The sequence below is a fragment of the Clinocottus analis genome, unplaced genomic scaffold, assembly GCF_023055335.1.
Source record: "Clinocottus analis isolate CAN_PGR_092001 unplaced genomic scaffold, fCliAna1.0.p SCAF_13, whole genome shotgun sequence".
Lineage (NCBI taxonomy): Eukaryota > Metazoa > Chordata > Actinopteri > Perciformes > Cottidae > Clinocottus > Clinocottus analis.
In genome coordinates this window covers 10679374-10699563 of record NW_027175854.1, presented here as the reverse complement: position 1 = coordinate 10699563, position 20190 = coordinate 10679374, and the positions used below count along the sequence as shown (strand labels likewise).

At 44.8% G+C, this 20190-nt stretch overlaps 1 protein-coding gene across 1 annotated transcript in view; it reads left to right on the top strand.

Moving 5' to 3' along the window:
• The first annotated feature begins 657 nt into the window (after window positions 1-657).
• The window catches only part of musk (muscle, skeletal, receptor tyrosine kinase), a 28070-nt gene continuing 8537 nt past the window's right edge, over window positions 658-20190 (top strand). Inside the window, exons 1-12 of the mRNA XM_068574168.1 lie at window positions 658-747; window positions 5596-5722; window positions 6622-6773; window positions 6891-7018; window positions 7152-7293; window positions 7394-7518; window positions 11518-11677; window positions 12164-12170; window positions 13599-13862; window positions 13952-14145; window positions 14833-14856; window positions 14944-15032. Coding sequence (XP_068430269.1) covers window positions 678-747; window positions 5596-5722; window positions 6622-6773; window positions 6891-7018; window positions 7152-7293; window positions 7394-7518; window positions 11518-11677; window positions 12164-12170; window positions 13599-13862; window positions 13952-14145; window positions 14833-14856; window positions 14944-15032 — 1482 coding nt within the window. The 5' untranslated portion in view covers window positions 658-677. The remainder of the gene's footprint in view (window positions 748-5595; window positions 5723-6621; window positions 6774-6890; window positions 7019-7151; window positions 7294-7393; window positions 7519-11517; window positions 11678-12163; window positions 12171-13598; window positions 13863-13951; window positions 14146-14832; window positions 14857-14943; window positions 15033-20190) is intronic.

The window sequence follows — 20190 nt, the reverse complement described above, 5'->3', positions numbered from 1 at the left end:
ATTGTAATTGGCAACCTTTCCTTTGGGTCCTGTTGGGTAAAGTTATGTCTTACAGACAGCAGCAACCTGGACTATAGAGTTTGAATAATACCAAAAATAATAGAAAAGTGGATTACCATTTTTATGATTATGATTATTATGATTATTATTATCATTATTACAGTGATTATCTATTCATGTGTGTTCTGTTTTGTACCTTCATTGACACAAACGTGACCTGTCTTGAACAACATGCCACCAAAGAGCGGGACCTTGAACGCAGCACGTTGGATAGACACTGTTGTTGTGGATATACTGTGAGCGAGGACGGAAAGGTCTCCAGCACCGGGGCCTTGGGGGCTTTGAGCAAAGCTACCCAACCTGAGTGACTGTGCATGAGGACAGCCAGCAGCTGCCACTGTCCATCACACACACACACACACACACACACACACACACACACACACACACACACACACACACACACACACACACACACACACACACACAGACTGAGCGGGTCCTCGGTGAGCACAGAGCTCATGGCAGTCCTCTCTGGCTGAGACGCACACAGAAAAGGAACACATCAACCGTGAGCCGTGTAGAAGCGTCTCCTTTACCCGCCATGAGGGTCTGAGCCGCTTCCCTCCTGCTCCGTCCGCGCTGGCAGCCCGCTGAAGGGTCTCTCTGGGGCCAGGATGAGGGTCGTGGAGACCGGTGCAGTCTTTCTCCTGGTTGTGGTCGCCTCAGCTCACGGGATGCAGGGAGGTGAGTGAGGGTTTCCATTTGCTCTCAAGGGTGTCTTCTTTGGCATAAGTTGTCATGTTGTATGGCTATGCCCTCTTTTTGATCCACTGAGGCGGGTGTATACATAATGACCACCTCACAAAGGAAAGAAACAACATGTAGACACATCTAAAGGCTGCAATGGACGTGGACATGATGTCCTAGAGATTTTGGCACCTTAAGTTAAACTTCTGTCAAGACTTTTTACTCTTTTTTTAAGAGGACGCACACCAAGATCACCTGTTCCCTCATCCCATCCTGCATGCAGGGAAAAGGGAGAAGGTGTTTATAGGCCCACACCGCGTAAATGTGACTAAACCTAGATCCGGCCAACACAGCAGGCGGGTCCTCTGAGGGGCCGTTGCAAATGTGTTCAGGAACCGATTCGCCTCCAGCTCCGCCACGATGCATGTGGGGCAAAGATAACCAGAACCAGCTGGGCGCCAGGCACACAAACTGTACTTTTGCAACAGGACTCGGAGGCTTTTATAAACTCCACTGGTTCTCATCTATTTTTGCAGTATGAAGGTAAAACAGTGCCAGAAATGATTTAAAATAAATAAAATCTCACGGGTTGAGGACTAGTCCCTGGGTCACCATACAAGAACGCTGGCGCAGCTTTGCAGTCGCATGCGCCGGCTCGCATGTTTTGTATGTCGAGTTCATGCTGCGGATTATTGGCCTCGGAGGAAAACAGGTGGTTTAGAAGCTGCCACATTGCGGACCACGGGGGCAGATATCAGTCGGGTTGGGTTGCCAGGCATGGGCCGGGCCTTTTGGCAGGCGACGCTGTGTGCTTCAGTGGCTGGATGGAACTAACGTGTTGGTCCATGTCAAGCAAGGATCGGCAACCCGTGGCTCCGGGGCCTCACGCGGCTCTTCAGCCCCTCTAGTGCAGCTCCCTGAGGCTTTAACAACAATTAAAGCCCAGTTTTTGCCAAGTGAACAATCTTCCAAAGAGAACCCTTCTCATCTCGGAGTTTGAGGTGATACTGTGACACTTTAATTTAGTTTTTAACTGAAATGTCACATCCTATCACGTTGGTGTCAAGCGTCTTCCCCTGCAGGTGCTACTCATGATATGCACAGCCCCACCCTCGGTTAACTATTAACGGATAATAAAAAATAAAAACAGTCATGGAGAAAAATAAAGAGTTTAATTCTGCGTGGACGTATTCATTTGCTTTCACTGTCAACGATGCTGGCTGCTTGATACGTGGCGACAAATTAGCAGACAACAAAATATTCAATGTTAAACGACTCCGGAAAAGTATCAAGCTGCAGATGAGCGAAGAACGGAGTATGGAAGCCCATTTCTGACACAAAAAAGAGATAAAAAGTCATAATTATTATGAGATAATAAAGCAGCCAGCATTTCACTCGCTACATTTCCTTAATTCTCTGTGCGAAAGGCATCATCAGTGCACAAGCAAGTCATCAGTTAATCCCAGTATCGGAACAAGCTCAAATCGTGGTACTGACACCTCATACAAGCATTTCCTGTGGCATCTCTCAGATGCCGTAGAAAACGGACTCACGAGGTTGCCACTACGAGTTGCCACTAGTTTTTAGGTCATTCTCTACTATTTGAGGCAGCTGCCACTACTTCCTGCTGCAGCAGCCTCTGTTTTGGAGAGAGATGCCAGGACCTGCCAGGACTTGCTGCAGCAGCTGGCTCTGTTGGAGAGTAGCCTTCATGTTGGACAGTATGTGATAATGCATTAGGTTCCTTGAACGTATGACTGTTGGTAGTTGTATATAAAAAAAAAAATGCTGAGTTGTGAAACCCAAACCTGTCTCGTAAAAATTACAGTCAACGTATGTTTGGGTTATTGTTTTTGTTTTCATGCTTTCCAGCTGAATTAAAGCATATTTGAATTCATAAACTCTGCGTCGGAAAAGAAGCTAACAGGGCTCCTTCAGTAGCGGCAAGCGAAGCGAGGCGGCGTGAAGCCGGTATCATCTCAACGCTGATTGGCTGACACAACTATGACTCACACGATTTGTTGGGGGGATATTTCAACTTGCGCGAATCCGTGCCGTGTGAAACGCTCTGTTCACGTAGCCCGGTGCAAAATTTGCGGCTGTGCATTGACTTTGCATGTAATCTGGCTGCTGGATTAATTTGCGTTGCGTTTGATGTGAACACGGCATTAGAAGGCTCTGACGGCCCACCACTATGTAAATGCATATTTAGCAACAAGTGCTGTAAAGGTGCATTGTTATTGCTGTTATATTACTGGCTCCTGGCTGTGGTGTTGGGGCGTGGGTCAGTTGTGTGAAGCTAAGATGGATGACACAAAAGGACTGCTGGCTTTCATTAGCGCTGTTCTATTTCAATAAAAATGAGCCGGAGCAAACAAAAAACAATGTGATGTTGATCACTAGTTTTGATGTGTCCTCGAGCAGAACAACATCTGTCTCGAAGGCCACCTCAACGAGCGTAAAAAAAAAGAAAAGAAATTCCTTTTTGATGTCTTTTGTAATTATCCACAGAACGCTTTCGGTCAGGGAAGTACTGAATTAAGACCACTTCTGCATTTGAATGAAGCAGGATGGCCTCGAGAGGGTGTCTGTGTGTGAGCCGAAAAACCACTACAAACAAGAAGATGAGCCCCCTGCAGACATCTGACGTTGCCACGAGAACAATACTATTTGTCTGTTTGTGTCTTGTTTTCACCGCAATGACAGAATCAAGAAAAAGAAACATGTGTCTGGTCTGCGTGATAGAATCTGGGGTGGAGACGTTGTTTATGATTTGATTAAAGGTATAGAAAAAACCTAGAGGATAAACTGTGAATCAAAGCAAACACCAAAGGATGTTACAAGTAACAGGCCTCTGCTCTGGGAAAGAAAAGGGGTCGACAGGGAGCTAATGAATACAGGAGGAAATGAAACGCAGAACAAGATGCAATTAATTAAAGGTCGAGGGAGAAAGATTTAGGCACCAACAATGGAAACATGAATGTTGTAAAAGCCATTTGCACGAAAAAAGTTGAAAATTATAGCTCAGACAAAATGTCTTTTTTTGGCGATAATATACAATTGTGTTATATTTTGATGTTCCATGATGGACACACAAACAGTGAACATACAGGAAAGGAAGTGATAATGAGGGTCACTTGCATCAAGGAGGCTTTCGCAATCCGTACAGTAGAGGCCGGATGTGAGCGCTGTGTACCAGCACTGTATCACTACTGGTGTCCAAAACAACGTTTCAAAACAAGAAAATCTCCCAAGGTCGTATCCGGTGAGGCGCTCGCTTGCTCTAAATAATGTGTTATGTGATCGCAGATTGCAAGCAGATACGGAAGTGGCTTAAAGCTTGTATTCTCTCTACTGACCGTCAGAGGGCGACTGGTTACAAAAAAAAAGCTAGAATTTACACAAGTCTATGAGAAAATGACACAGAGTAAACATGGATTTATGGTCTCAAGTCTTCTTCAATACAGCATGATGTTCATTTAGTAAACAATAGTCTATTCCGACTAAAATAGACCATAAAACAAAGTAGGCTTTATGGAGGGGCTATTGTGATTGACAGGGCGCTACCAGTACCAGAGCATTCCTCTGTTGCAAAAAACAACAACATTGCAACGGCCGTAATCCAAGATGTTGACGGCAGAATTGCCAGACTCGAGGCCGCTCTCGAGAACCACTGTTTGGTTTGTCGTTTTCGGGCTGCTGTAGACAGGGAGACCCGCTCCCAATAGAGATATGAAGGACGATTCAGGTGATTAGACACAAATGAAAACATAATTTTGATTATCATATCCCATTTCTGCTAATAGATGCACACTGCCCCTTTTAATAAAGAAGGCACAATTGAGAGAATTCACCGTCCTTTAACCTGGGGCAAAATGGCATCCCATTGTTTCAAACACTGTTTTAACGGCATGCATGTTTCAGTATGATTTACAGTAGCTCTCTTCCGATCACACTTCCTATTCATGAGCCAAACAGCAGCCGGGAAACCGTGGTTGGGGTCTGGGGTTTCCGGCTCTGTTATTGTGAAATTGTTGGTTCACAAGAGACAAAGAAACACACAAAAAACCCACACATAATGTCCTTTAAACCCTAATCCATTCCTTTACTCTCCTCTCTTTATCGTCTCCATTCCCTTTCCCCTCCTCTGATCTTACCTCTCTCCTGTTTTCCATTCTCCCTCTTCCTCTCCTCAGTTCACACACAGTTCAAGGCGAGCCTGATGTCTCTGATCTGAATCCACACATAAGCAGTTGCTGCCTCGCCCCCATGTGCTTCCACTATCTCCCTCCATCCATTTTCCCTTTGAACATGTCTTTTCTTTGCTTTTACTCCCCCTCTCATCTTCTCCTCAACATGTTCACCCAGAGTAACTAATCCCTTTCTAATTCCTTCCCTTTTTTACTCTTCTCTCAATTGTCTGAAAATCACCCCTCTTCTCCCATCATCCGTCAACTCTCTTTTAGAGGAATTAATATTGATCACATCTGTACCATGGAGCAGAACAGGTGTTTCTAATGGCTTGTATACTGAGTGTATACACACAACTGATCATTTACCCGCTCTCCTTTGAACAAAGACCATCTGTGGAAACGCGATAGCGGGCTCGGAGACAATTCTTGGACCTGGAATCGGGCGGCTGCAACAAACCCCTGATCTGGTCCCATTAGTCATAGCCGGATGCCGAGCGACAGAGACAGATGACTCCAACTAGCACAGAGAATGCTAAGAATGTCAAATAGTTGAGTTAAAAATATGCAGCTGTGTTTCCGCATCCCCTTGTCCAAACACTGCATTGGGTTTTGTAACAAAAGTCGTTGTGTTTTCTTCACGTTTCCCACTTAGCGCCTCGCATCATCACCTTGTTGGAGACGTTGGATGTGCTGCTGGATCACAACGCCACCTTCATCTGTGAGGTGGAGTCCCGCCCCCACGCCGACATCAGCTGGACAAAGAATAACCACGTCATCGCGTGAGTTTGACCTCCTTCAACTACGGCAATCAGCTAGTCTACTCTCGCAGGTTCATTGGGGATTTTACCACGCGAATGACAACAAATGTGATATGGTAATCTGGGAAAATGCTTTGTTTTTATTTGGGCTTTTATAATTGGTGCCAAATGCTCTTCTCCACTCAGGTATGTCACATGATATGACATATGGCAAGGCTTACCTCAAAATGGTGAAACTGCGGCCACATTTAGCCACCCCAAAGCTATGGTTATGGTAAAGTTATAAATAATAAATAGCTGTTAGGCATTGCTGAACCTAACATTGGTAAAATGTAGTTGGTCCCCAGTTGGTTGAAAACCAGCAACACTAACATTAGTTAACATCATGGCCATTACAAGGTTACACAAGCAAACACTTACCTGTTATACCTGCACATATCGTTAGATTCTACCTATCACAAGGCTACTGGTGAATGATAAAAAAAGAAGCAATGTTTCTTATCCCTGTTAATCATGTCAAACTCTGGCAAAGAAATGATCAAACATCCGGAACACGAGGAGCTAATTGCAAGGCTAAAAGACTTTATAAGATTTCACAATGCCCATATTTGTGCAGGTATTTGCACAAGTTTATAGTCTAAATAATGGCACTGCACATATTGGTCTTTACTCACGTCACATATACACTGATTGTCAGGTTCATATTCAGTCTGTTGAACAAACATATTTCTAAAGCCCATGCAGACAATTTAAAAGTATGATAAAAGTATTTGTCTGAAGCTTAGACAATTTAAACGTATGTTAACAGTATATTTCTTGAAGTCCAAATAATTTCCAAGTATGGTAAAAGTATTTTTCTGAAGCTTAGAAAATTTAAAAGTACGGTAACAGTCCATTGGTCTCTCTCTTTGTCCCACCAGGTACTATAACCCCCGGTACATTACCAGGGAGCAGGGACAGATGCTCATCATCCCTCACGTGAGAGAGACGGACAACGGAGAGTACTGCTGCCTCGCCACTAACGGCATCGGAGCGGCAGCCAAGAGCTGCGGGGCTCTGCAGCTCAAGATGAGTATGTCCGCTGGCTTCCAGCCGGGGTTCACGATCCAGGTTTTCTGACATGAATGCAAAGACTCTCAACGACCGGTATCTTGTCCATCTTGTCTGGCCCGTCCCCTTTTCACGGCAGAGCCACAGATCAAACGCCATCCTACCAACGTGACCCTTCTGGTCGAATCCAAAGCCGTGTTGCCCTGCGTTACCCTCGGCAACCCCAAACCAGATGTCACCTGGCTCAAAGATGACGAGCTCATCAAGGTGCGCACCGGGACGTTTTCACAGCTCCATGAGACGCTTCATGAGTTTTGTACCCATTGTTGCTGTTTAGCAAGCGATGGTGTAAAATGTATCGCTGGAACAAAGTAACACAAATGTGTCTCTTCTCTGCCAGATCACTGACCGTGTTACTATTCTTGACTACGGGGCCTTGAAGATCCACCACATTCAGAAGGAGGATGCAGGACAGTATCGCTGTGTGGCCAGGAATAGCTTCGGGCTGGCCTTTTCAAAGCCCGTCACTATAGAGGTCCAGGGTATGTATTTGAACGCTGGTTAACTTTCTGTTCTCGGAACAGTGTGTAAAAGAAAAAGAAATACATTGAATTTGTTGCAATATGTTCCGCGTGTGTTCAGCTCCAGCACGAATCCTGCGGGTTCCCAAGGAGAAGCGGGTAGCATACGGCAGCCAGGTTTCCCTGGAGTGCAACGCCACGGGGAATCCCATCCCCACCATCACCTGGCTGGAAAACGGGAACACGGTGAGTGTCTGGGTTCCATGTGCGTTTTGTTAAAAGCAAGTGTTTGACCAATAATCTGAGTGGGTCTTTAACTGAGGCTGACATATATATACTATGTATTCCCATGATGGGTACGTCTAAAACACAAAGAAACCCCACATATTAAATCTCTCCATTGAATCCAAATAAGAACATTATCTAAAGTCGTATCTCTGTCCACTCATTAATGTCCCTCTCACAAAATGCTTGTGGTCTCGTTGTTGTCTGTGGACGCACTTTGTCTCAGATGTCAGCCCACACAGCCAGCATCGGAGAAATGTCATCGCGCGGCTCGACATTGTGACACATTGTCAGCCGCAGAGCCTCGCGTACTGGGAAAACACTGGCGGTGACTGAGCGGACGGTCAGGATCACCGACACGCATGACAATACTCGCGTTGAGTTTTTATTTGTGAAATCTCCCTGCAAACCTTTGCACGGGTCAGGAAAATCGACACAGTAGCTTTGTCCACTTTTGTCAAATTAGCAGCGAACAGCTGCCTGTAGCCGGCTGGCAAATCCAGATAGACACCAGCAGACTAAAGACGTGCTGCATGAACACAAACTCATTTGGGAAATAAATCCATTACTTGTCCTCTGCCGGTCCTTCAGTGGATCTCTCTAAATGGAGGGTTGAATAACGGGGGGAGGGAGTCCTTGCCCGTCACGTTCAAGGACTATTGTGTCCATGAGGACTGCTTGAGTTCGGCCTTCACGGTGTTTTTTTTCTTCACGTCATCATCTTGTTTTTGTTGTTTTTTTGCGAGTGACACGAGAGGGTGGAGCTAAGTCCAATGAAGCACTGAAAAAAGCTGACAATTAACTTCCATTTTTAACTGCAGACACACACAGTGAAAGGGTTAAAGCTCGAAGAAGAAAAGCTACAGATGCGACACATGGTCTAAACTGGTGTCAATATCAATATGTCCATGTGGCGATACAGATAAAACTATTGAGATCATAAACACAGAAGCAAATGACTTCATAATAATCGGCTCATGTGAGCAAGGGGCGACCATGGGGGGACACGAGGAACACTAATCCACATGAACATACTGTACTCGCTGTTTCTCTCCGTCTCCTCGGATGCCTGTCTCTCTTTCTTTCTCTCTCTCTCTCTCTCTCTCTCTCTCTCTCTCTCTCTCTCTCCCTCTCTCTCTCTCTCTCTCTCTCTCTCCCTCGTTTACTCACTCAACGATTTATCCGCAGGATCAGCGACATAAGCGGCGGAGGAATTCTCATTAGGGCGCCAGAGGATTCAAGAGATTCCCTTCCATTTAGCCAGAGATGCACAGTGTCATCGGCTTTGATCGGGGTCGCCTTTTTTCTCGAGATCTGAAGGTGGTGAATGCTTCATCAACTGCTGACTTGTGCGAGACCGCCCCCATGTCAGGTGGTCTCACTGGGGTGTGCAGCGGGTACAGAGGACACGGTGTATGCTGAGGTCCTACAAAGAAAAGAGAAGATTTTAAAAAAGGGAACCTTCTGAGGAATGTTCTGAATAAGCAACACGACTGAAACCCTTTTGAGACCCAGCGTGCCGTTTGTTGTGATCCGTGTTAAAGGCGAATAATCAAGTGACTTTGTTCTAACATGTGAGTCATTGCGATGGTTTGGTTTTAATCCCCCCCACACTCCTTGCAGTTCCAACCACATGCAGGGCTTTTTTGAGGACGCAAGGAGAAGACATTAATCATGACCAATGCCGAGTGCAAACTTTTTTTTTCTTGAAAATTGCAAGTATGTGACTCAAGTGAAATGCCAGGAGAGCGAGTTCTACACTTCCTGTTCGAAAAAAGCTAATGTGTCAGACCAAGAGAGGAAATGAGCTAACATCTCAGTCAACAGGGGAGAGCGGGGACAGTGTCTTTTCACATCTCATTCACAGTATTGCGTACGCTTTGTGGCTATTTTGTTACTGTGGTTTCATTGGACCGGACTGTTTTTAGTTTTGCACACATACAAGGAGAACCTTTATCGCTTGAAGGCTTATTTTCTGGCCCTTTCCGTTGCCGTCGCTGTTAGCGGTCTGAATGTCTTTCTTGGGAACCAGCGAATGGGTCCAGAGCATGTCTGCTCTCCCTGGGACAGCTGGGGACAGTGTACTGTCAAACGTTCCGACAATCAAACAAGACAGAGGCTTTTCCTAATTGAGTAGAAGCATCTGTGAACGAGCTGAGTGAATGTTTACTCCAATGGAAGCCAGTCAGAAACTATTTCTGACTAAAAAAAACTATATTTCTTCAGGCACCGAATCAATCCCTTAGTGATCCGGTAGTCTGTGAGTGATACGAGGCTACTTGGTGTCAATAAAAACAGAATGAGACAAAGTCACTGTTGAGTTTCCCATGTAGACCTTTGGAGTCTTTAGAAGTGACTGGAGAGGTTGGGCCAAGTACCGAAGACACCAAAAAGGTTACAGCTAACTTCCATTTCAACTGAAAACACACACAGGGAAAAAGGGTTCAGGTTCTAAGACGAAAACACGGACGACACCCAAACCGGACGACGCGCAGTAGAGACCTGTCAATCAGAAAGTAGTCCCGCCCTAAAGCATACCCTGCTTTATGGTCTATTTGACTCTAAATGGACCATAATTTACGAAATGAACAACATGCTTTATTGAAGAAGACTTAAAACTAAACTGTTAAATTACATATTTTACCACCTTAAGAATAACTGGATTGTTTTTTGTTTTTTTCAACCAGGCAGCAGACATGTATCATGCGTGCCAATGCGGGCAGACAAACACTACATAATGTCTGGGTATTTAATGGTCCTGGGTGCTCGCTAAAATGTGATTACAGGCCCATTATGCTTGTAAATAATATGTGTGTGTGTGTGTGTGTGTGTGTGTGTATGTGTGTGTGTGTGTGTGTGTGTGTGTGTGTGTGCTTATTAAAATGAGTGTGTGAGTTGCTTTTTTGGCAGCTTGTTCAGGTCATTAATTTTAGCGAAGCTCAATCGAGCTCGTCCCAAAAACAGGCGGGTGTCAGACACAACTTCAAATATAGACATGTCGCACTTCAGCACCCAACCACGCACACACACACACACACACACACACACACACACACACACACACACACACACACACACACACACACGCTCCCATATATCATTTAAATATATGTTGGGGTTGTGTGTCAGTACAGAAACTAAAAACAACAAAGACATTTCATCTGGTTCTCGTGTGAATACCAGGGAATTTTTAAATTAGTTAACGACCACAAGCGGTTATATTAATGCCAGACACATAACTCCCTGTATGCGCTTCATTTCATCGACTCAACACCAATGAGACTGTAACACAATCAGTGTGTGATCGCTTTGGACATTATTTATCGTTCATGTATTTCCTGATGGATGTTTCAGAGAACAGATTTGTCCTATTCTCATAATCTGTCCACAACTTCATTTTTGCATCACCGCCCTCGTCTGGTAAAGAGTGGGACTACATGGACGGACTGCTTGACCCCGTCAGATGGAGCTCAGTTCTGTTGCTCTGAACCTCTGTGATCTGAATGTATCCAAACACAAAATCATCCTGCGACTCTACAAAAAATAATGCAGCATGTTAATGTTGTGTTTGTGTTGCTTCGAAAAAAAGTTAATCTTTCGATAATGAACTTACTTTAAAGCTACAAGATACTTAACGCGACAGCAACATTTCCATCCTCGTGAGAAGAAAAATGTCATTAATGATAAAATAAAGATTAAGTAACAAATGTACATGTGATACGACATTAGAACAAACTCTAACACACAACACACTTCAGTAAGAGTTGTTTGAGCAGAGGTAAGTCTTCCTCATATTGAGAGGAAGATGACCCCGCTGTCACTGACTACCGAGCAATTTGAAGTTTTACAAGCAAGTTTACTGCAAAATAAGTTTGAGCTACTCATTGAAGGCCATGCAGGTCACTCCATATCGGTTGTCATTCATCTCAATTTATTGTTCTTTGTGGTTTTATTTCCCAGATTTTGGGTGCGTCCGTGGACGAGACATTGACGGGCGAGGTGATCCTGTCCGTTCTTAAAGTGGCGGTGAACAAGCCGGCCCTGTACACGTGTCTGGCCTCCAACAGACACAGCGCCGGAGCCAACACCGTCAAGGCAACGGCCAAAGTCACTATCGCAGGTCGGGACTCGCTTTTTGTTCTCCCCTGTTTCATTGCTGATTAAAAAACGTATAGTGCAACAACAGTGGCCTCTTACATCTGTGTGTGTGTGTGTGTGTGTGTTTGTGTGTGTGTGTGGGCGGGTTGTTGCGGCGTTGTCTTAAGTTATGTTAGCTGCCGTAGTATTTTGTGTGGCTTCAGCTGTCACTTCCCCCCTCCTCACCGCCACCATTTGGTACTTCCCTCAGCCACACTCACCAACACATCCCAGATGACCACAATCACCTAAACACACGCACACACATCCCTTCCTCCCTCGACCACACACACTGTCCCCCCACTTGGTTGTCCCTCACAGCTAAGCTATGAGCGGGTGAGAAGCACCATGGCTGGTTTTCTCCTCCTGCCAAGGTTGACTGTTGTCTTTTTTCCTCCTCTCTTCTTCCCTCTCATCCTGCTCGTGTTTCTTCAACCGGCCTTTTCTGGATATTGCCACTTCCCCATAGAGTGGAGGTAAGCAAAATGCTCCTAATTTCTATGGGCGTTATTTCTTTCCCTTTTGTGCATCCTGGCTTCCATCCATCTTGTTCTCCTGTCCCCACTGCATGACAACACGTAGCATAGTAGATTTGGGGATATGATTGGTCAACATAGCAATCTATTTTTCACAAGTTTCTTAAAACGGTTTTGAATCGTCAAAACGACACGGCAGCACATTTAGCCTTTTTCCTGAATTCTGAACAGGCACCGCAGCCGTCTGTGTTTGAAGAAGTGCTGCGCTGGCTTCAGGGCCTCTTGAAGACAATCAGCATTTTAGCTGCAACGCTCAGCAGGAGCCGGTCTGTCAGTCACCCGTACGGCGTGAGCTGAATATAAACTCTGCTGAACCACACCAGTAACCACATCTGGACTATGTAACTACAGAGAGAGAGAGAGAGAGAGAGAGAGAGAGAGAGAGAGAGAGGTTGACCTCGGGATGCCTGATTTTCTGAGGTAAGAATGAAAAAAGTCAGCTTCAAGTTCCCCCGACATCTGGAGTTTGTGAACGGCTGGAGCGAAGCAGGGAGGTCGCCGATGTTCAAGGGGAGACAGAGAGACACGTGGATCGTGTCCATATTGGAGGACGAACAGACATAAGAGCTGGTAAATCAAGCAGGAAGACAGCGTGGAGACGGGTAGAGGGAGGAGAGGCAGACAGGCGGGTTTATGTATGGCTGATCTTCCAGAGGCAGACACACAGGAAGTCCATGGGAGTCCACTCCAAGCCTTTTCTGTGGGCAACATCTGGATGATTTTAAAGAGAGCATGTCAGATAGACCACGCCTTTTCCACCCCTATTTAAAAAAATATATATATTCAAAATAGGCAGTTTGAGTTTATTCCATGAATCCAATTTGCGCTCCCTTGACCCCGTAACACAATTTCCACACCTTACTGTCAGTTTGTCCATCCATAACTACTACTGCACACGTCTCCTCACAAGTTCACTACCTGTCAGCCAACACAGGAAAAGACTGATTGCTCTGGGGACACAAAGCCCACCCTCCTCCTCCTTTTCCTCCTCTTCCTCCTCCTCCTCCTCCTTTTCCTCCTCCTCTTCTTCCTCCCTTATTTCTCACTGTTTTTCTTTCTTTCTTGTAAAATACACATCCACAGAGATCAACATTATGACAGATGGTAACTTCTGTAAGTGTTCTTTGCACACACATTTCTCTATTTCCAGTAGCATAGCAAGATGCCCTGAAAACACCAGTGAAACTCTTTGTAACCCTCCAAAATAATAACAAATTTAATAACTGGTCGAGATAATAATGCTGTTCACCATCAGAGATGAATTAAAAAAAATATTATTATTTCATCCAGACGTCGTTTGGATTTACTGCTCATGCCGAGTCTGACTAGCACATACAAATTAGCGCGCGACTGTCCTCTACCCCACAGACTCTACAAGGGCGTCTCCGGCTACTGCAGCGCGTATCGCGGCGACGTGTGCCGCGGCGTCCTGCGGGACGACCTGCTGGTGTTCTTTAACTCCTCCCTCTCGGACCCCGAGGACATGCAGGAGTACCTGGTCCAGAGCTGGTGGACGGAGCTGGAGGGCCTCAGCGCTCTGTGCAGCCCCGCGGCGCACTCGCTGCTCTGCCACTCCTCCTTCCCCGACTGCAACCCGTCAGGGTTGGGCCCGGCGCCCAAACCCGTCTGCAGGTAGTACGAGCGTCTGTGTGTGTTTTATACATGAAGGTGAGGTTACATGAGGTCACTGATGGAATCTTCCTTTTCTTTTAACGAAACAGGGAGCACTGCCTGGCCGTGAAGGAGCTGTACTGCCACAAGGAGTGGTTGGCGCTCGAGGGCAGCAGCTCGGTCCAGCCCGGCTACTTCAGCTCGGTCCCCGGGGCCCACGGCCCCAGTTCACTGCTGCCCAACTGTCAGGCCCTGCCAAGTCTTCGTGCAGACCCTGACGCTTGCACACATGTCCCTTTTGTAGGTAAGACTGGCCTCACTGAGACTGCTTGGTGTGGTTGCTTTTCCCAAAAGAAGAAGAAGAAGAAGAAGAAGAAGAAGAAGAAGAAGAAGAAGAAGAAGAAGAAGAAGAAGAAGAAGAAGAAGAAGAAGAAGAGAAGAAGAAGAAGAAGAAGAAGAAGAAGAAGAAGAAGAAGAAGAAGAAGAAGAAGAAGAAGAAGAAGAAGAAGCACATAATCCTGGATTCTTCTGAGAAATTGGAGTTAAAAATATGTTGTTTTTTTATTTTAATTGATTTGCTCAAAGCTGGGAAGAATTTCTAATTGGTTCTGCAGAAACAGCTCGAGCACATCATCTTGCATGAGAACCGGAGAAAAGAAAAGTAGCGTGAAGTCAAAGAAAAGTTTACCGGGTGCAGTTACTTTTGACCAAATTACAGATCGGCCTGCTCGGCTGCGGGTCGCTGATACTGATGAGGTCTTTAAAAAGGTCCGACTCAGCTGAGCCAAAGCAAACAGCTGCAGGTTTGTGTGTGTGAAACTTTAAGGCCGAGGCGTAGTCGCGTGTATGTTTGCTCTGTAATATAGTCGGAACTGCACTGAATTGACCCTCAGTGATGCACTGATTCTTTTTTCAGATTGCTTGACAGCTGTGCTTCCTTTCAAAAATAAATGTTCTTTTCTTATCTCCTCTTTCCCTTATTGCCTTTCAGACATCAAGAAAGATCAAATCACGAGTAAGTCCAGAAGCATTTTAAAATTAAAAACACAAACCTCAATCAAATTCATCCGCTCATTAAACGGTGTCTGTTTGGTCTCGACAGCGACGTGTTTCAGTGAGCGGGGACACTTTTACCAAGGCAGCGCCAATGTGACGAGGTCCGGGGTGCCCTGTCAGTCATGGAGCCAACAGGTATTGTGGCTTGTGTGTGTGTGTGTGTGTGTGTGTGAGAATGTTTTTAAAGTGTCACATTCAGGCATTTGTGGCTCTATGCAAAGAATATTGAGAGGTGTTTCACGCCACACGAAAGAAGTCTATGAGAAAATGACTCTACGTCTCTTTTCATTTATTCCCTCTGTGAACAATGTAAACACGAGTTTATGGTCTCAATCTCTAGTTTCAAGTCTTCTTCAACACAGCATGATGTTCATCTAGTATTATGGTCCATTTAGAGTCAAATAGACCGTAAAGCAGGGTATGTTTCAGGGCGGGGCTTACTATGATTGACAGGTTGCAGCCGCTACCAGAGTTTCAACGTTACTCCTCTGCAATGCCAATATGGCCACGCCCACTTCTTACATCCAGTCTAGGGTAATCCATGTAATAATGAATGAGGAAGCGTAAAGATCTCAAAACCTGAAGGGAAGGATGATGGATAGGTTTGACAAACGAGGATCCTTCAGCCGCGCCGACCGCTGCTCGATCCCCGTGTGCAACGAGACGTTGATTTATTTGTCACGTAACTTGCGAACTTTGGTAACAGTCACTTCCTCACTAAGTTGTTTCCAGTGAAGACAGACCTTTATTTTTGGAAAATAATCTCTGCATGAAACAAGCGGAAAATCAACAAAAACATTGAATAACTATTTGTAAGATACGTTACAATATTGTATTATCTGCTTTTGGAAATGTCCTCCCGGCACTTGGTCGCGTGTTTAAAACCATGACTTCATGGTGACGTTACAATCACAGAAAAAAGATTGAAGGTGTGAGGGGATGATTGAGCAGAGTTCATCACAGTTGTAGTCACGGACACCGTCACTAAAAGACTAACCCAAGAGTCTAAGACTCTACACTCATGTAATATTCTGTGTGGATGCTCAGTTTTAAATCAAACATTCCTGATCTCTAACCAGGAACAGAAAAGCACAGAAAAGCACGACAAACACACACACACACACACACACACACACACACACACACACACACACACACACACACACACACACACACACACACACACTCCCTGTGGCCCAAAAGCCTCTTTATGTTTTTATGGCTTTGCTCTGTGAGAGAGTCTGTGAGGGTGAGCTGTTACTACTCTCCTGTGCAGTGTGTGTGTGTGTGTGTGAGTGTGTGAATGTGTGTGCCAGGTCAGCAGAGAGAGGGGAGGGGCTCATCATGTCACATCCTGCCTCTGGAAGCAATTAGCTTTCACACGCATATGCTGCACAGGCTCCATCTCTAACACACACACACACGCACGCACGCACACACACACACACACACACACACACACACACACACACACACACACACACACACACACACACACACACACACTGTATCATTCTCTCTCTTTTTTTTGTAAACTTTCCTCTCTTTTTTTTGTGAACTTTGCAAGTGGCAGATGTCAATTCAGACAAAATTCACGGGTACCACCTTGTTTGACAATCATGGACCCATTCCATTATTCAAACCGCTTGTCCTATAAATGTAGGGTCGTGGGGCGCTGGAGCCGATCCCGGCTGACATTGGGCGAAGGCAGGGTTTACCTGGACAGGTTGCTAGTCTATCACAGGGTACAAATAGAGACAGACAACCATTCACGCGCATACTTACACCTACGGGGCAATTTAGAGACTCCAGTTAACCTGAGCTGCATGTGTTTGGACTGTGGGAGGAAGCAAGGGAACCCGGAGGGAACCCACACTGCCACGTGGAGAACATGCAAACTCCACACAGAAGGACCTCCCGGGATTGCAGATAGAACCCATGCTGTGAGGTGAGAGTGGTAGTCATTACACCACCGTGCAGCCAATTGAGGACCCATTATTGCAAAAAATGACAAAGAATTTTGAGTCATAAATGTACCAATGTTTGTTATTGTGAACAAAGTATACCTGCAGAGTGAGAGCAGAAAGCCTGATTATCGTCACAGCGGTAACAAAGTGAAGCGTGTTTCTGTCCATTAGAGCTAATGGGATGTCTTCATGACTGACTCACACGGTGGGTGCTGCGGCCCTCTGCAGTCCTGGAGGGAGGCGTCCCCCCGGGTCCGTTGTTGTGGTTTTTAATATCAATGCACCACATTGAAAATGTTAGACACATTAACAAAATTTTCTGTGACGTTTTCAACGTATAAAAACAGAAGAAAAACTCATTCTTATAAAAAAAATCCTTGGACAGGTTTTGGCTGCTTGTGGAAGATAGGTGTGTATCGTTGTTCAATGTGTTGCACATGTCCAACATCACATTTGGCTCCTTAATGGTCCACATGAAACACAACAAACCATTTGAAGTATTTAATCTGTTGGCTTTGATTGAGAGTGGGCCTATTATTATTATTATTTAACTCTATATTTGTACAGTATAATAGATTATTTTGGTGTACATATTTGCATGTAATATTGCGGCTCAGGGTGCCAAAAAAGGCACTTGAAGTCAGGATTTAACTTTTTTTCTAGAAGATGACGTCATGTCGTGAGGACATTTGTAACATGTGGTGCTTCCAGGAACAGACTGGTATTCTGGGATATGACGTGCTGGCCACACATACATTAAAAGGTTGGCTGTGAAGCATAATGGGATAGGTTTGATGATCATGCTTAAGTTCCAGGCCAGCCTTTCATTTTGCTGTTGTAAGTATAATGACAGCATGATTGGGATAATGTCTGGCGGAACAATTCTCCCAGAGGGACACTGGAAGCTGATTGCACCAAAAAGGCAGATGTGTGTGTGAACCTATGATGTTTGGAAATGTGCACAGAAACGTAAGGTACAACAACTCTGAAATAAATTACACCAACTTAAAACTTTGATTTAAAAAAGTCTCCATCTCTTCTATTAATCATCTCTGATCTCTGATCTTTGACAGTTGAAGCTATTGTGTAGCTTTCGCCAGCCGACCCGGTCCATCAAAGGAAGAGCCAGCTGTTCCTAATACTAATGCACAGTCAGTGTCAGTTTTCTTTCTAAACGCTAGATCATTCAGCGGTGGCTCGGTCCAAAGTCATCATTTACCTTCTACGCATCACAGAGCAGATGTTTTTAAGCAAATATCTTTTATCGTAGAAATACAATATTCTTCACATATGGGTCCTGGAGGAAAGGAGTGAAACACTGAATCATCATCATCATCATCAGTTTAATGTTACACCGACGACAGCATACATACAATGTCATTTTAAGTACATTCATTAGATTGTCTTTTTCTTTTTTAATTAGATGATTATTTGTAATTTGATACTATTTGATGACAATAGCTCTGTTTGAGTTATATGGGTCTTTGGTGTTTTAAAGTCAGGTTTGTTAATCCTGAGGGACTAGCATGAGTAATCTAATTTTTTTTCAATGATCCAATAGAAAAACCCAGCCCAACTTTATTACAACAAAAGTAGTCGCTGGAGCACCAAAAGCTGCTAAATATAGCGAGGAAGTCAACAATCCCTTCAAAGCCACTCCCCCAAAATAAAAATGATGAATATAAACAACAGAAAATGCTATTGTTAATGCTGACAAATGTTAAGCTAGCAGCTTGTGGAAAAGGTGACTGATTGCACAGGTAAAGTACATGCAGGCAGACAGGCAGGTAGCCTGTCTGCCTGTCTGATCTTTTCATTCCGGCCAAATTAAATGATCAGACAAGCTTATTACAGTCCTGTAACAGCCACAGAGCCCATCTTTGTTTCTGTCAGAGCAAATGAAGACGATTTCCAAACATAGGTTTAAATTAGATTGTTCTCACCAAATAAAAAAAGTTTATTTCTTTATTCATTTGGTTCTCCCAAAAAGCAAAAGCTTGAGTAATGTGAAATTGCTGAAGGGCCATGAAACATGAAAAGTTTATTTTATGTAGCCCAAAATCATAAATACAAACTTTGCCTCATAACATCCCTGTTCCGGGACCTCACATCAGATCAGGAAAAACTCCCCCAAATAAAGATAGTAAAAACCCTTCCACAGGAAAAAAAGGAAGAAACCTGAGGGAGAGCAACAGATGAGGATCTAAGCAGTTGTTTGGCAGCACTGATGGACAATGTTTTCTTGCCAGCCGGTGTGCCTGATTAGATAATGCTCATACAGTAGGGATTGGTGTGGATACCAATGACAAATGAGCTATCTTGTCATCTGAACTTGTTGTTTTCAACATTTCTGGCACTAATAGTCAACCCCATGAGTAGTTTGATTTAGACATTCCGCGACAGCAGCACTTAAAGAAACTAGCTGCTTCAGCTCATAACTTCATATCTCTTGGGATAGGTTGGACCATTGCTCTTTTGATGACTAAGACTCATGACACATGAAGGCACCAGATGTTCAGTATTTGAGTTGGCACTCTAAGATTGAAGAAACAACCATGCAACTCCTAATGTCTCTCACTTTAGTACATGTTACACTCGCTGCAGTTTTTAAACTGTAACCTTACTTAGACCCTAAACAGGGCCTTTAAAGACCATCTTAGTCTTTGAAGAATAGTCAGACATTTTGTGAAAAACTGTAAATCATCTGCATAGATGGTTTGCTGGCCTCCACTTGGATGCCAAGAGGAACAAACTGCAAGTGGGTACCATTTCACCCTGGCCAGAAAACGATCTACATAACTGGGGCTCCCCATAACACCTCCTGAAGGGAATGACACTGGAACAAGTGACATGAGACGTCACAGTGGTCACAGATGAATTGCTGACAAGGAAAGCGGCAGGGAGTATGTGGCCTCCGGCAGCAAGGACCTCAGTTTGCACAGCGGACTGTTACCAAACAAGATTTTCGACCCAGTGTGGGAAAGTGAACATAGACAACTGACACAACTACGACTTTCCACCATGGTTCTCCCTGGCACAGCAGGATGATACACCCCTGTGAGTTCAATGACAAGAAAGCTGCTTTTCACCTTTCTACCAAACCACCTCATCACTCTCCTGTTGCAGTTAGCAAGACTGCAGCACTTGTTTGTCATTCTGGTCGTGCCAGGTTGCTATTTGGCGCTGTGGTATGCAGAAATGACTCGGGCCCAGACTACGACCATCCTCAAGTTGTTGGAGACTGTCTCAGGAGGCAGTTGCAAAAGCTGTGTTGTCGACTGCGGGCGATTCTTTCCAGGCTTGACTCCTGATAGGGACAAGCTGAG